Source organism: Streptopelia decaocto, assembly GCF_964273445.1.
Source record: "Streptopelia decaocto genome assembly, chromosome: Z".
Taxonomy (NCBI): Eukaryota; Metazoa; Chordata; class Aves; order Columbiformes; family Columbidae; genus Streptopelia; species Streptopelia decaocto.
In genome coordinates this window covers 69,481,118-69,497,945 of record NC_138657.1, presented here as the reverse complement: position 1 = coordinate 69,497,945, position 16,828 = coordinate 69,481,118, and the positions used below count along the sequence as shown (strand labels likewise).

At 49.0% G+C, this 16,828-nt stretch overlaps 1 protein-coding gene across 1 annotated transcript; it reads right to left on the bottom strand.

Moving 5' to 3' along the window:
- Positions 1–5,382: 5,382 nt before the first annotated feature.
- DMRT3 (doublesex and mab-3 related transcription factor 3) lies at positions 5,383–13,455 on the bottom strand (the record flags this gene model as incomplete). Its single annotated transcript, XM_082074858.1, has 2 exons — positions 5,383–6,347; positions 13,017–13,455. The coding sequence occupies 2 exons, from the start codon at positions 13,453–13,455 to the stop codon at positions 5,383–5,385; spliced, it is 1,404 nt and encodes a 467-aa protein (XP_081930984.1).
- Positions 13,456–16,828: the final 3,373 nt, after the last annotated feature.

The following is a 16,828-nucleotide window of genomic DNA, read 5'->3' as shown; positions in this document are numbered from 1 at the left end:
TCTTGCACCTCAAGTCCTGCTCTCTCACTTTTCCTCAACCTTCTGCTGACTCATGCATTCACTGCCTTTATGGAAAACAAGGGCAATTAGTACAAAATTATACTAATCTCTGGTTTTATCTGAGTGTCACATGGAAGAAAGTTGGAATGTACAAAGTCTACAGGCTCAGAAATATGACAGATGTTTACCTTAGGTCTTACAACTTTTAGCCATTGTATGACAATGGTCAACTCAGTATTATCTCAGGACTATCCTGACCTTAGGTTTTCTGGGGAACTCTCTTGCTGAAGGCAAGCACTGTTCAGCTATTGAAAAGCTATAGCCTCTCTCTCTGGGAGAGGAAAAATTAGAAACAAAATGTTATACTACATGCTCCAGTAAATACTATGCCCTGTTCTCATATTTACATAGCACTTAGGCTTTTTAAGAACTTTCAGATAATAATAATTAAATCCTTGCAGCAGTTATCTTTTCCTCATGGAGACAGAAAATGAGACACACAAAATTAAAACTGGCCTACGTGGTCTTCCTCAGGTTAGTGTGCAGACCAAGTTTGTAACCTTGCAAAGGTTCCTGCTAGCCATCCCTCAGCCTTATCTCCTGTACAGCTTGCAAAGACAGAAAATAGCAAACTGCAGTCCCAAAGATGCTGTAACAGCTTTCTTTCGGTTGCAGTTTCAGGAGAGCCTGGTCTCTGGCAGCAGACCTCCTTGGAGAACATCTTCCTCTGTGGGTGCCACATCTTTCTGTGCATGTGATGCTCTGTATCTATCCTTTACAGGCTCTGCTTCCTGGTAGTGCTCTAAGGGTTTGATCCTCCACTTAAGGTCAGGATTCATGCTCTATACAGGCATGCTTGGCATATAACTGTGGCTACAGCTCTCAAGCACAGCTGCTGTTGTGGAAATGAATGGAATTTTTCTCCAGTGAGGGATGCAACTCCTAACCAAGATTCCTGTTGTATCGTACATGCAACGGTCTGTAGGGAGTTGCTGAGTCATGCACCAAATCTGTTTGTGACAGTGCAGAATGCTGCAGGGAGCACATTTGTGAAATGCCATGTAGGGTGAAAAGACTTGTCTGTGTTATCTTCCAGTGGCAGACTAGTGCGAGAATGTTAAAATACTGTATTAAGTTAGTTGTTATAGGGAAGGGAGAAGAATGATGCTTCAGAGTTATACGTCCACTAAAATTGAAGTTTGGATAGTATGCATTCAGAAATAATTTTATTTTCCAGTAATGACAATATGCAATATAACGTAAGAAATGAAATTGAAGAATTGATCTTATTCTTCAAATACAGGATAGCTTCAATATCAAAATTAACATATAAATTTAGCATCAATCTTATTTCCTCACTCATGTCCACTGGGTAAATGCACATAAAGTATGAATCACTGAAACAGTATACTGAGAGAATCAAAGTCATTTTTCAAAGGTGTCAGCACAAATGTGAGGTGAGCCTGTTCACTGAGCATCCAACAAATGTTGTAGAGGTGGCCCTTCAGGCCCCTAAGGAGGGCAAGTCAGGTACCCCCAGGAGGAGCAGCACCATCGGCAAAGGCAAGGCAGGGAGGAGTTTGGGGCAGGACAGACACACTGCTTACCCTGCACCCTGCCCCTGATAAAGGAAGACCCTTATCTACAGGTATGTAAGCCACAGGAGAATGTAAGCATTGCATTATGGCTCTCCCCAGCACTCCTTTGAGGGAGAAATTATTATTCTTATTGTTTATGTCATCATTGCCCTTATTCACCTTGTCACAGCTCGAGGTTAATGAGCAGGGATTAAGCAGCGTGCCTCTGGGGCAGCAGCTGGCCGCTGCAGAGTGCGCTGCTCTGGTCTCTGCTGGTCCTGTGCTGATGATGATGACAAGCAGAGCCGTGGGCAGACACAGCTCCCGTGGCATTGCCCATTGGCTTGTGCGCACCCACAGAGAGCTGATAGCGAAATCACCTGCCTGACAGTGGAAAAAGCAGCACCTGGGCACCTCAGAGACCCAGACGGGCAGCTGCTCAACCAGGAGCAGGAACTGTGCAGAGGGCAGGGGATGAAGCTTTCTTGCTTCACGAAAGTCAGAGCTGCTCATACAGGGGGAAAAATAAATATATATATATATATATAGGGGGGCGGGGGGGCAAGAAAAATAAAAGCCTTGGTTTCTGGGCTTCAGCAAAGACCCCTCAAGTCATCTCTTTTGATGCTTAAATTCATTTTTTCCGCTGAGGGCTTCTGAGCACCAATGCCTCCAACTTCACCCCTCCTCACCCACGTCTTCTCCCTTCCACAGCGCGAAGTACTTGCTCCGACATGGAAATACGCCTTTTTGACCACGAGATGGAGCCGCAAAACACAGGGTTTGAGTGCCGTACCCGCAGCCCTTCCCGCGGACCCGGTGCCGCTGACAAGGATGCTCAGGACACAGCCCTGCTCCCGCTGTCACACAGCTGTCATCCACCCCGGGAAAACACATCCTGAGCCAGAATGGGATCCACCAGGGCTGGGGTGACCACCGGCTGGATGGGGCACCCAGGGCTCCTGCTGAAAAGGGGCTTCCTCACCCCTCGATTGCCCACACTGGGAGGGTGGGGGTAGATGGACACCCCCCACCAGCACGGCGAGGGTCTGATGAACCGGTCCCAGCACCATACAGGCAGGAAGAGGTCCGGCCAACATGCCAAGGGATCCTTGCTGTGTGGCAGCTAGAAGTTAAAAATCATATTTGCCTGTAGTGCCAGCCTGGAAAATACAGCTAGGTGAACAGAGTAATTTCTGAAAGATATCACCACAGACCAATCCATATTTTAAAAACATTTTAAAATCTTCTGGATAGCCAAAATATTTGTGTGGTCAAATGAAAACTGTTGTTCAACGTCAAAACTTGTGTTGTTTTTATTTTGAACACATTCAGATTTACTTTAAAAAAAAAAAAAAAAAAAGAAAGAAAGAAAGAAAGAAAGAAAAAAACAGTAAGTTGAGTCAAAGGGTGTTTTATGATACCAGACAAGGATTATTTTAACTGGTTTGTATTTTCAGAAAACAGTTTCTCAAAAGAAATCTAATTAAAAAAAACATACCACCAAATCTGTATTTTTCACCACAAGTGTTTCGAGTGATAATAGTTCACTCCAGTTTAGTCAAGGGTCACATTTCTTTGAAAGATGTATCCCAATTCAAAGATGCCAAAATTCTTTTCTCTGAAAACCCACAGGCCATAGTGTGTAATGTCACTATGAGCTGTTGCAGGCGCCACTGTTTGGCCTTTCTGCTGGAGACGATTCACTCTCTGTAGCAGGAAAAAATATATATAATAATTCAATGTATACAGATTCCTATACAAAGGTTTCTGCTGGAGAAATATCTGCTTGGTGCATGAGCTCAAAATCAGAGCTTTGGGACCTATCCGCTCTTATCTATTCTTCGACATTTAGTTTTTCCATTATGTTGGAGCACAGCATTTCACTACCTCATCTATTTCTGTTTGCAAGATCAGCCCATTTTACCTATTACATTTCTCTCTAGAGTGGCTGGAAGATAAATTTGTTTACAAGTGCCATGTGAATGCAGGCGAATCTGTCACTACAAAACTGTAATTCTGCATTTATGAAAATTCCAGGCATTTTCACATTTATACTTACATAACGGAAGATATTTATTTTCTTTCCTCCCTTCCCCTGCCTTTATGTCTCTAACATTACCAACAAATTTCTTTTCTGAATAAGGTGGAAAATTATGTAAGGAAAAGTATCTTTCTGGTTTTTTATCCCCTAAGGAAAATATTTATTTTATTCTCCTTTTTGTGAATGGTCAGTACTCATAAAATGCAAGATTCACTAAGTGCACAAACCTTACAAAACATGAAATGCCAAATGAAAACACACACATTCATATTAGCAATGACATCAGATAATACGCCTGATATGTATTACAGTTTTAAAGCCCATCTGCTTTAGCATCTGACTTCAGAGTGGCCTCACTTGTTTTTGAGGTGTGGGACAAAGCCACACACCTGACAGCCCTGACAGCCTTTCCGTCTGCATCTAGAGGTGTGCTTCAGAAAAGCCAGTTGCCAAGCAGATGAGGTCACTTGTGAACGGTTGAAAAAATTGCCTTAAAACCTTAACAAACTTCTAGGTGGACAACTGATTTAGTGGCATTCCCCGTCAGAAGCAATTTCTAATGTTACTCTGACACACGTAAGATATGCAACGTAATCAATGCATGCAAACATGCAATAAATTTTTCAAACCATTACTTTTCTAGATTTAGGGAAGTTGCCATTTGGCTAAACATTGTTTTAAAGAAACGTCTGCTATTGCATTCTATTTCCTTTTTTTCTACTTCTACAGTATAGGAAAAAAGACACAAATCATCAGGAAAGCCTTTTTTTTCTGCTTGCTGTGACTGTAGCAAGCTCTGCTTTACTCCACTGAGCTTGGAAGTGTCTGCAGTACCTACTCACAAGACCTCAGCTTCCCTGATGACAGCATTTGCCTAATCTTAGTTGCAGGCTACAAGACAGGGAAGCAGAAGCTGGAGTTGGAAAAAGAGACTTCCCTCAACTGCAGTTGCTGGAGCTGGACATCTTAACCCCAACTGAGGATTAATCAGCTCTCTGTCTTCGGAAATGTTATTTGCCCAGTATAAATGACATAAACCAAGATCATAATCTTAGTTTATTTTTCTAGAGTCCTTAGCATGCTACATTAACCCGACAATGTTTAATCTTGTGTTCATTTCACAATACACTTCATGCAATTCACAGCTGTAATCGGCTTTACGCTGCCATTACACATTTTGACCTAGCCATGGGAAAAGAATAACTCTTAATATTCTTTCTCTGAGAAGTGTCCAAGCTCAAACAGCACAGAAGCAGCTCATGCTAGCTTCGTGTGCATATTTCTTTCTTCTGCCTTTTCTTTCACTAGAACGTTGATCACTGGCATAAGATTGTAAGATCCTTTAGTCCATTTGCAATTGAACTACGTTTGTTTGATTTCTTATGTCCTGAGGAGTTCTCTCTTATAAAACAGCATTCAAGTATTCTAGTTTAACATCCCCATTTTTCTGAGTTAAGGAACAAAGTAGACCTTGGGCTTCTGTTTCCATTATGAGTCTTCCAGAGTCCCATAATTGGTAGCCATAAAGTCTTCCTTTGTGACACACACTCAGCACTAAAGCCAGAGTATTGCTATTTGGCATTATCCAGTGAAGTGCAAGAAATTAAATAAGTTATGTCTTTATTGCTATAGTACAATACCAAGCAAAGTCAATTTTTAATACAATTGCAAAGGTTTCATAGGGTACATGTCCCTCCTCTTATGGCCCCGTAGTTCAGCTGCACTGCAAGTATCACTTGACTATCACTGTTGAATGTCAGTCTAAGAAGATGTGTTGAGTATTCTTGAGTCTGAAGAATCAGACCTTTCATCATACTCATCTTCTGTGTAAATTGGTTGCTTAGACACAATAGGACACCCGTCATCAGGGATTGAGATCCTAGGATCTTCTGACGAGCGTGAAGGAAGGACAGGTGAGCTTCGGAAAACGCTGGCTGAGTTGCTAGAGAAAGGACTGACATACTGGGATCGCAGCTGGTACTGCTGCTGCAGCGTCATGGTGTTCCACAGGGTGACATCATTGGGCAGGAATGGGCTGGACTGGTTTCTTGCCAAAGTGTTCCTCAGCATCAGCGGATAGCGCGGTGGCTGCGGGAAAGGGTGTTGCAAAGGTACAGCCAGAGGATTTGGCACGACATTACTGGAATCGGCGGAGAACCTCAGTGTGTCAGGAACCCTAAATGCTGAGCCCACAGACCACTTGGAAGAGGAAATAGGGTACGAACTCAGAGTGTGTTCAAAAATGTGCCCATTGGAAGGCAAAACAAGACCATCAGATTCTGCAGAAGTTCTCTCTCCACTGGCCACCGAAGACCGACTGGACAGGAGAACTTCTACAGCACTCACCAGATCACCACCACATCCCTTCAAGATCAACTCCAGCACAGTTGGCTTTTGGTTAGGGAAGATCTTTTTCAAGACTTCAAGTGGAGGTCTGTTGGCTTTCAAACTGAAAGGTAGAGAAACTGTCCCAGAAGGACCTTCTATCAGGAGGTGGTTTTGCTCTGGGTGGTACTTGGGGCTGTTTGGGTGGCTCTCTGTGCTCCCACCATTTTTCTGAACTGCATAACCAACCTCATCCACCGAAACAATTTCAGGGCTTTCAGGGGTGAAGCAATTTTTTGTTTTAGTCATGTCTGGGGAGCTCCTTTGGTCTGTGTCTTTGTCACTGTAGGTCTCGGCATTGTCTGCTCCACTGGCATCACCCAACCGTTCCTCACTCATGTCTGCAAAGAGAAGGCAAAGAAGTTAATGAAAAAACAAGGCCAAAAGCTTTTACAGACATTCAAGGATACAATCTTCTTAATGTGAACGGAGTGGGATCGGGAGGAAGTAGAAGTAGGAGGACTGATGAAGGGATTTTTCACAGAGATCCTGCTAAAATTAAGGTGTCTTTGCAACATCTCACAAGAACAAAGCCCTGCAAAAGAGTAATTTGACCTGGTCTAGGCATTTTATGCTGCCTTAAAGATATCTGTCTCATTCTCCCATGTATAAGAAAAAAGCAGTGCCCATTTTTCTGCTGTGCCAAATATGCTGTATCAGTCCTCGCTCACTGGTTACAAGGCAGCAACACACTACCCAGGTGCAAGCTTTCTCAGAGGAACTTCAGCACTTTCACATCATAATTCCTCACTAGCACCATCTCACTGACTGTGAGCTGAAGATATTCAGGGTGCTCCTGGGAGACAAAAATTCCCTCTGCAAGCCCAACAGCATTGGTGGAACCACTCCATCATGACTACTGGCTGAAGGTTAAAGACATCTTCAGATAAATCAGTGTATTCCAGTTCTGGCTCTGTAGAAACTAGCTCCTTCCCCAGCAAGATCAGAGGCTTTTCCTCCAAACCCTGGAACACAGCTGATGTCTTGGCCCATCAGAACACAGAAAAGTCTGTTTTGCAGAGGACCTCTGGAGGACATCTGGTCCAAACTCCTGTTCAAAGCAAGAGTAGTCTAAAACACAGAGTGGGTTGCTCATGTCCCTGCTCAGCTGAGTTTTAAGTAATTCTAAGAATGGTGATTCCACAGCTTCTCTCAGCACTTGTTCCAGGTACCTTGCTTTTTGTATGCTAAACTAAGAAGGGCAAGAGCTGAGTACAGGGCTAAAAACAAGCCCCTTGACCATGCTGTCTCCAGGTGAGCTGTCAAAAATGGGGATACTCCAAGTTTCAGGTTACTTCAGTAATGCCTGGCCAGAGTATGGAAACCTTTGAAGACAGCTTATCAGAAAAAAAAAAAAAAAAAAAAAAAAGAGAGAGAGGAAATCTTGACAGCTTTCACTGTTCATATACGAGGATGGCAATGTTATTTGCTTGGTTAAGAACCGTTTCCCAAGGATGCAGTTCTATTGGCTTCCTTCATACAACACAATGATGACCTCCCTGGGAAGCAACAATGTCTGGGGAAGGGCTGTTGTCCAAGCTGCAGGTGACAGAGCCTGCTTTAACTGCACGGGGCAGTGCTTTTGAACACATCTATGTGAAAGACTATCTGCAGAAAAAGATACAGCTTGGTTTCCCAAGCCCCTGGTGATCATCACACCCAGGTAAAAAAGTTATAAGAAGCAAGCTCCCAAAATGTGCTGGTAATCATCCCTGCCCAACTAAGATGTAACAAGTTAAAGGCATGCAAGCACTGAGCCTTGCTGCTCACCACAGTCATGCCCCCTTCTCACCTCAGGAATGGGCAGGACATTTTCCCATACAGTGGGCCAAGTTTAGTGTTGGACAGATCAGCTCAAGACCAACTCTATGGGTGCAATTTACCCACCTTGAGAAAGGAGTCAGGGTCTAAGCAAGCCTGTGCTGAACAAGAAGCCACTATGCTTGCCAGAATGGGAGCTATAAATAAATATGAGATCCTGGCAGAGCACAGCCAGACAGCATGGCAAAGGGAGACTCTCCTCATGAGGATGGCTGTGCCAAGCAGAAGTGATGGTCCCTCCTACAGAGCTACGGGATGCTGCTAGTTTGGGCTGCAGAAGCTGAGCATGGGAGTGGAGCTGAGGAATATGGATGTCCTCCTGAAGATATCACGCTTGTCTTGGGTACCCATTTTTTTATTGGTTGTGCTCTCTGTCTGGTGCAAACAGAGAAGCAGTAACTGTCCGTGTAGTTGTATTACAGAGAAGGCACTGTCCTTTTCGCTCAGTCTGGCCTTAGAAGCCAAAGGGAGATGCACAGATCTTTGCTGGTAGCAAGCTAGCAACATGTATCCTTTTGAGGAGGTGGTAAGACCTCGACATAACTCATCCATTTGAAAAAAACGTGATGCTCTTACTACCTTTCCCTCCTAATCCCTTCACATGTTCATAATGATGCATTTATTACAAAGGACAGGGTGTTAAGAATAATTCACACCTAAGTGAATGGGCAATTTATACATCGAAGGCTTACCGGGCAGCCTAAGGACAGCTAATTACCTGTGTCCCTGTCTTGCCAGAGATAGAGAGGCATTCAAGGGAAACGGTGGTCCTAATTCCCACGTAAATATATTGCACTGTGATACCAAATATTACCAAATGGACCACATACGGGGGTTATCGTATTTCAGAACTACTGCACTTTTCCAGAGTACCTTTATATGTTGACAACAAGCATCACTGGGGAGCATATGTATGCTTTACAAAACAACCAAACCAAACAAATGAAACCACTAAGGTTATAATTCCCTCATACACTGATCCTGAATAATTATTATTTTCAATATATTTCACGTGTGTTTAGTTTTCCGTTTCTTTCGAGGTATCCTTATGAGGCTTGGCTAAAAATTTTCCCCAGATTCTGAAATCTCATCCCAGTGTAGTTTGTATCTTTATCATCAGGAGGCTGCACAGATCCCGACTCTGCCTTGCACAGGTACGTTTTCCACGTACAGCACAGATCATAGAGGAGCATCTCACCAGACTCTTACACTCACAGAGCCAGACCCGCGAAACGAGATTCCGGTAATTCACATCAAACGCTATTAACACAAGGAGGGTTATCCCCTCTTGGTTAACACTGAGTTTGGATCCTATGATAATTTTGTTGATAATGGGGGTTGGTTGTTTTTTTTTTTTTCCGACTTTTTGAGACCATTTCTCGCGGGCGGTTTTTGCCGGGGGTGCGCGGTGCCGGGTGGGACGGGGCGGCCGCTGCCGCCCTGCCCGGCGGGTTCCCCGTTCTCTCCTCCCTGGCGGGTCGTGTTTTGGCGATTTTTCTTCCTCTCAGACACCACTTCCCCGCGGCGCTCACGGTGCCGGGAGGGCCGGGTGGAAAACGTGCTCCGGGGACTGTCCCCATCGCTCCACGGCAACTGCCGAGATCGGGTTTTTCGTTTATTTGAAACAGGCGCAAAGCGGCAATCGTTAAATAAACAAATATTTGGAAATATATACTAAAATGGCCTTACGCGGGCGCTGAAAAGTAGGATTATTGCATGAACGCACTAATGCCAAATATTTTTATTTTCAGGTACAAAACTAATATATTTTTATTCAGAATATACAGCTCGCTGCTCTTAGCCAAAGGTATTTTTTGCACCGCTAGCAAGTGTCACATGAGGATGTTCTAGTCTTTAAGAAAGAAATCCCGTCTTCAGACATTTTTTACGTTCGCGGGTTTTGAGTGTTTTGTTTGGTTTTGTTTTTCCACGCCTTCTGTTTCAAATTACCTCCATCCAACTATTCATTTTGCCAGTCGTGAGCAAACTAGGGAAATTGTTTTCTTATTCATATAAACGATTGGGAGAATTCATCAAATAACATGCATGCAGAGACAGATACATACCTAGATCTACAGAGGTGCGGTGCAAATACAGATACATATGAAACAAACTACAGTGGGAGAACTGTGCACGCATACACGCTAAAATCTACATTAATTAAAAAAGCTGCTACGAATTTGGAGGGCCCTATACCCCCATTTTTCTTTGCCTATTTATACATCAAGGATCATGAGTCAAACATTGTAAAGGGGCCAAATGAAAGTAAAACGGGTGAGTGAGAGAAGCTGTTCTCCCCAAATTAATAACTTGTCCGGAAAACTTGGTCTAATACTTTGGAATCAGATTTACTTCCCAGGTATTCCCAGTGCTGGCTTTCCGTTACAACAGCTTGCACTCTTGATTGCTAAGACAGCTTTTTCTGCAACACAGGTTTTCTTGGATTCCCCAAAACATCTGCTATGTTCCATATTTCTATTATTGGAATGGACTGATAACCAGAACTAGCAGAAAGCCACATCAAGTGGTCTGTATGTGTGTGGTTTGTTCGTTGGTTTGATCTTTGGTTGATTAGTTTTGGGGTGTTTTTTTGGGTTTTGGTGATGGTGGTGGGTGTTTGTTGGGGGGGTGTTCGTTGGTTATTGTTGTTGTTGTTTTAGGGGGTTTTGTTTGTTTGTTTGTTTGGGGTTTTTTTTGAGCGGGGATAGGTTGTGTTTATTTGGTTTTTAATGAGTTTTACTCCACACTTTCTTCCCTATCTTCAAAGGTCTAGCACACTTCGTAATCACTGTTCCCAAACTAACACAGAGACTGTGTGACTAGCTCTGAACCTAACAGAAAGCTCAATACAGCGTTGTATTAATTTTTTACAAGCCTTCATACCTATTACTAAAACAGAGAAATATAAGACGCGCTTATGTGGGAGATAAAGGTTCATGAGCACGGTATCAGGGGGAGGAATTATTCCCGGTTAGCACAGGCAGATGCAATAGAGGTAGTTTCCAGGGGATTTATTTGTGCAGAGCAGAACTGTGCAAATATCCCACCGAAATGACCAATTCTGGAAGGAACAAAAATAAATGGATCTGATTCTGCCGTACATCGGAAAATACCTCCTCCATATTGAAAAAAAAAAATCTTTCCGGACATTAATGTTCTGGGTGAGTTAGAAACAACGAGGGCTGGGGTAGCAAATAATTACACCCTCTGTTCTGATGACAGTTTTAATACAGGTCGAAAGGAAAGAGAAAGAGAAAGCCGTGCCGTTCAGAGCAGGCAAGATGGCTGGAAATAAAGAGGTTATCTGGTTAAACCATGTCTGGTGGCAGGTGACAGCAGGACTCCCCGTGGAGATCATTTTCAGCTTTACTTCCACGCATTCCCATGTTCATGAAAGAGAGAGGGGAGTGGTGAAAAGAAAGAAAAATCTGTAACGGGAAACGCGGGACGGTGCGGGTGAGGTCCGGGCTGCTCCCCAGCACCGCTGGTCCCGGAGCTTGGGTGCCCCCCACCCCAGCCCGGCCTCACCGCGGGCGGGGGTTGGTGCGGGTGGCCTTGATTTATGAAAATCTCTTCTGTTATTCCCCTCCCCGTAAAGCTGCTAGCAGAAAGTGCTGACTGGCTGGCAAGGAAGAATTTCTCATCAATACACTTTGATTGTATTTTGCAAACAAAATGCCTGTTGCTTGGTAACATTTCACTTGAGCTTGACCTTCCCCAAAAGTTATTGCTATCAGATTCGATTTACATTGTCCTCCCGTGATTACTGTAATCTTTTAAGCTGAGAAGTTCATACATCAGGGGGAAGAAAAGTTGGGCGTGCGAGTCAATACTATTCCTATCCGTCAGATTTATATCCCGCTAGCGAAGTTATTTGTTTCGCTTTCTGAAAGGAGCCAAGAAGTCTTTTTTTTCTTTATTTCTTTTTTTTTCTTTCTCTTTTTTTTATCTTTCTCTTTTCTTTTTTTTTTAATTTCTCTTTTCTTTTTTTTTAATTTCTCTTTTTTTTCCCCCTTTTTTTCTTTTTTTTTCCTTTTTCTTTTTTTCCCGGACTTTCCTCCCTCCCTCCGCGCGATCTCTGTCCCGGCCAAGTGCTGCCGGAGGCTGCGACCAGGGGAAAATTTGGAGGAGCAGAGGGACCCCAAAGCCCCGGCCCTGGGGAAAAGTCAGCAGAACCTAAGGGAAATGCGTGGGATGGGGAGGGACGAAGGGCGAGCAGGCAGCGCCGAGGGCCGGCCCATGGAAAGCGGCTCCCAGGACACCATCAGACTTGCCACAACGACGGACCCGGCTGTCTAACTACCTCGGGCCCCAGGGTTGTGTCCTCCCCAGAGCAGGAGGAGAAGAGTAGTGTTCCGGGGCACCGGCGGCTGCCTCCATGGCCGGGCCGGCTCCATACCCATGCCCTCGGAGAAAGTCCGGCTGACCCCGCTCCCCCACACGGCCACGCTGGGCTCCGGCAGCTCGTCGAGCCGGGCAGAAGCCCAGGGTATGCCGTTCACTATCTGGGGCACCGGGTCGCAGTCGCAGTCGCCAATTGTCAGCGGAGCGGGCTGCCGAGAGCCGACCCGGACGCGGCCTAACGGGACACGCCAGAGCGGGAGGGAAGCGGAAACAACCGGGTCGCCCCTATGATCCCCTGCCGTCCGTCATGGACCTCCTTGCTCCGCAGAAACCCACCGGGTTCCGGCGCCGCTGGTGCCTCGAAGTTCCCCGTGGAGATTTTGTCCCGCAACCCGGTGCCCTGAGTGCGCGAACCCGGCGAGCGGCTCCAGACGGCTCAGCGGGACCGGCAGAGGGACGCGCGGGTGCCATCCACGCGAGACGCGGCCACTCCCCGGCCGGCCTGGGGGAACAGGCCCAAAAGCGGCACGTCGGGGAGCCCCTTGGCAGTAGCGGCTTTTGCCGGACCCTTCTGCTGGTCTCGGCGGCTGCGAGCCCGGGTGAGAAGCAGGCCCGGCACTGTGCGGCTCCTTGCTTTTTAAGGCCGACAAAGCGCACCCGCAGGCTTTCCCCTTCCTTCCCAGGGCGCCCGTCGGGAGGAAGAGAAAGCCCTCGCCTCTCCTCGCCGGGCACCCATCCTCCGAGACCCGCCCACCGGCGTCCCGGCCCGGCCGCTGCCTTCCCTTCCCCTCCTCCCCGGGCCCCGCGCATCCCTCCCAGCCGCGCGGTGCCCGGCCCGGCCTCACCTGCCTTGGGGAGCGGCCCTGGGAGCGCGGGGGGCGGCTCGGCGGCCCAGCGCAGGGCGGCGGCGGCGGCCAGCTCGGCGGGGGCCCGCGGCGGCGCGGCGCAGGGCGGCGGCCCCGGCGGCGGGGCTGTGGGCTCGGTGCTGCCCGGCGGCCCCGGGAGGGCGCGCAGGGAGTCCGGGAGGAGGCTCTCCAGGCTCTCGTTGGCCTGCTGCCGGCGCAGCGCCACCTGCGCGGCCATCACCCGCTGCCGCTCGATGATGAGGATGCACTTCTCGCAGGTGCAGTCCTTGAAGCGGCAGTACCGCTTGTGGCCCTTCAGCCAGGACAGCACGCCGTGGTTCCGGCACCGGGCGCACTTGGGCGTCCGCTGCAGCGGAGCCCGCGGCGGCTGCGACACCGGGCCGCCCATGTAGAGGTATGGGGACCCGTAGCCGTTCATGCCCGCGGGAGGAGCCGGGCCGGCTCCGGGGCGGAGGAGGGGGCAGCAGGGGCGGGCGGAAGCCGGGGCGACGGAGCAGAGGAGAGGAGAGGAGGCGGGCGGCTCTGCCCGCGGGCTCCGCGAGGGGCGCGGCCCCAGGCCGGCGGGGGTACCCGCCGCCCGCCGCGGTGGCACCGGCGGGCAGAGCGCTGCCGCCGGCCGGAGCGACACTGCCACTGCCCTCGCCGCCCCGCCGAGCCCAGCTCCCCTCCGCCCGCCCCCGCCCCCCCCCCGCCTCCCGCCCGCCCCTCTCCGCCACCCGCCTTCCCGACTGCCGCCGGGGGGATGGAGGAAGAGGAGGGAGGGAGAAGAAGAAGGGCGTTTTGGGGGGGGCCCTCTGCCACGCCGTCGGCGGTGGTGGGGCTGCCCGCACCGTGCTGACGGCGTCCTTTCCTAAGCAGGCCGAGACCGAAGGTGATGCCACCCACCCACCGCCCCTCCCCACGGCCTTCCCCGCGAAAGTGCCCGGGACTGGGGGCAAGTGGGTCTGTGAGGTTTCCCCGGGCTCCGGACCGGCCCCGCAGGATCGGGATCTCAAAGTTCAGGAGGGGCGTTTGGACCCCGTGCGGGACCCCCTAGGAAGTCCACGGGACCCTGCGAGCGGCTACACGGTTTTGGCTGCTGCCGTACAACCGTCCGTGTCACAGCGCTGCGGCGGGTCTTGAGCCCAAAGTTTTATCAAGCTTTGAAGCCGCCAGAAGCTGCCCTGCAGCAGCAGCTGCCCTGCAGCAGGAGCTGGCCGGAGGCAGCTGCGCGGCGTCGGGAAGTTGCGGACGCTATCTGCCCCTTCTCCCGCCTCTGCGCGATCCGCTGCCCACTCTGCGTCCCTCGCCAAGGCAACTGCTGAAACGCAAACGGTGGTTATAGAAAGGCACGTGCAATTTAGGGCAAGCCAGACTTCTTGCCATATAGTTAAAGTGTTTGATGCGGCCCGGTGGTAATTATCTGTATCTCTGGCCGCGGAGAAGCTTCTCGCTGAAACACAGATATTTCCGATACGGCAGCGACACGTTTGAATCCAAATGTAGTGTATTAGTGAAAGAAGGTATGGGAATATCGGCTAGGGGAAAACAAATTCGCTGTAAGCGTTTATCTGCCTGCGCACCGGTGCTTGGCGGCACAGAGTCCGCGGGTAGGCAGCCACTGCCGCTTGGACTGGAACTCGTTACGCTGCCCTAAGATTTCCCTTGCTTTTCCACTGTAACCGCCATGCTAAATAAAACATTTAACGACGGTACGTAATTAGAAAATCAGATTTCAAACTCGGGAACTATTTCCCTGGAAAGAATAAAAAGCGCGGCGTGTGCTATGGAGGTATTTGCGTGATATTTCATTAGTTGGCTCTTTCCTAATTACTTTTCTAGGGGAAGAGTGACACGGGGAGATTTTTCCTCCCACGGCGATGTGGTGTCTGAGGAACGATGAGTGCCCCATCGGAAATACTCTCTGCTGCCGGTTAACCGCACCGAGGCGGGGAGGTAAATCAGATCATAGGTGAGGGGAACAATCCGTTTTCTAGCAGTGTCGGTCACACCGATGTGATCTCGGTTTCTTTGCTGCCGGGATGCAAGCACCGCACCCGGACAGCCCTTCAGCCCGCCGGACCGCGAACTGGCCTCTCCTGCGAGGCATTATTACACACTCCTGTGTCCCCGTCGGGGGAAGTAAAACAAATCAGTGGTGCTTCCTCCGGGGACCAAATAAACATTCAGCAATCTCAACATTGCGAGGGGCGCGTAAAAGACGCTGCGCAGCTGCCCTCGGGTATCCGTTCTTCCAAAACGAAGAAGAGGGTTTCAAGCGCCGATGCGATGCGGGAAGGTGGGAGTGGAAAACTATCCGGTTCTGCCAGCAGGAGAGGGACCCGCGGGGCATCTCCGCCGCTCGCCGGACCAGCGGGTGCCTGTTCCCGGGCCGGGGGGCCCTTTCTCGCTTGGCTGCACACCGGGCGTTTAGGCTGAAATACTCGTTTGATATAGTGCCGTAATCCTTTTCTCATATTTGATGGGAATGTTTTCCATGTCCCAGTATTTGACAACATCTCTCCATAGGGCCAGGCTCGTATTCATGTTAGCAAAACGTCCCCTGCCTGAAAGTCTATTGTAACCCAACACCTGACAAGCCCGGTTCCCATTTCTGCCCTCAGAAAAGGTTTATTCAAGCAAATAATGGGATCCCAGCAGAAAGCCTTTCAGAAGAAGGGGCTATGGTAAACGGCACCACATGAACTCCGTTTCCAGGGCTATTAAGCTTTTAACTGGAAAACAGCAGAGGAAATTTCAAGGTGACTATACCGCTTTAGCAGTTAGCACCCAGAAGAAGAGGCTGAAAGAGAATGAATGTGCTAAACATATGCTCCAAATAACATTTAGCGGAAAGGGCCTGGCTCCGCTAGAGACCCAAGCTTTCTGATAAAGAAACGCCGACGGACCGGGCAGGGAGGAAAGGGGGGTGGAGGGGAGGAATGGAAAGTGAAAATCGGCCGGAATCTGCTGGTACTTTGCTACTTTTCGATGCGGAGCCGCGTCCCTACGGGGCGGAGAGCAGCGGCCGCCGCGACGGGACACCCCGCGGGGTTCCCCAAGTACAGCCGGGGGGCGTTGGGAGGGGACTGAGGAGAGTGTTTCCAAGTGTTTGCACTGCTCTCAAATAAGCATTTGGGGAGGGGGTGTTCAAGGCAGGCCGAGTTACGGTTGTGGGTGTGAGTGCGGGGGGATTATTTTCAGTTACACCTCACCAACGCTGCAACGCCCGAGTTACAGGGAGAAGACAGAGATGCCGATTATCCACGATTTGCCACTCGGGGAATCACTCCGGGTGGCTCTGTAGGTCCGTGTTGTCACATACCGAGTGGGAGAGGAGCACCTGCCAGCCGTGATGGGCTGCGTGGCAGGGCGTCGCTCTACAGGGAAGCGAAACTTCACGGCAGGCGTCGGGGAGAGATGTGAATTCCGCACAGGGTCACGCAAAGCATCAATCAGAGCTGCCCGGCGAGCGGCGAGGAACGCGCTCTTCGAGAGAAATAGCATTAATAAAGGTCACTGTTTATCAGCCGGATGGAGATACCTGAGAAAAGGACGATTTGCAGTGCGGTGAAAAATACCCCACACCCCTCCCCGAAAAAAAAAAAAAAAAGGAAAAAAATAATTAAAAAAAAGAAGAAATAAAAGAAATAAAAAAGAAGCCCGTGAAAACTGTCCCGGGCTCCCTGCATACATTTCCAGTCCTACTCGGAGAAAAAAAAAGGCTGAACCTCCCGTGGGGGACAGGTAGAAAGCCCCACGGCCCCACCACGGCAACGTGCGACGGCCGCGCACGCACGGCCCGCGGGGCC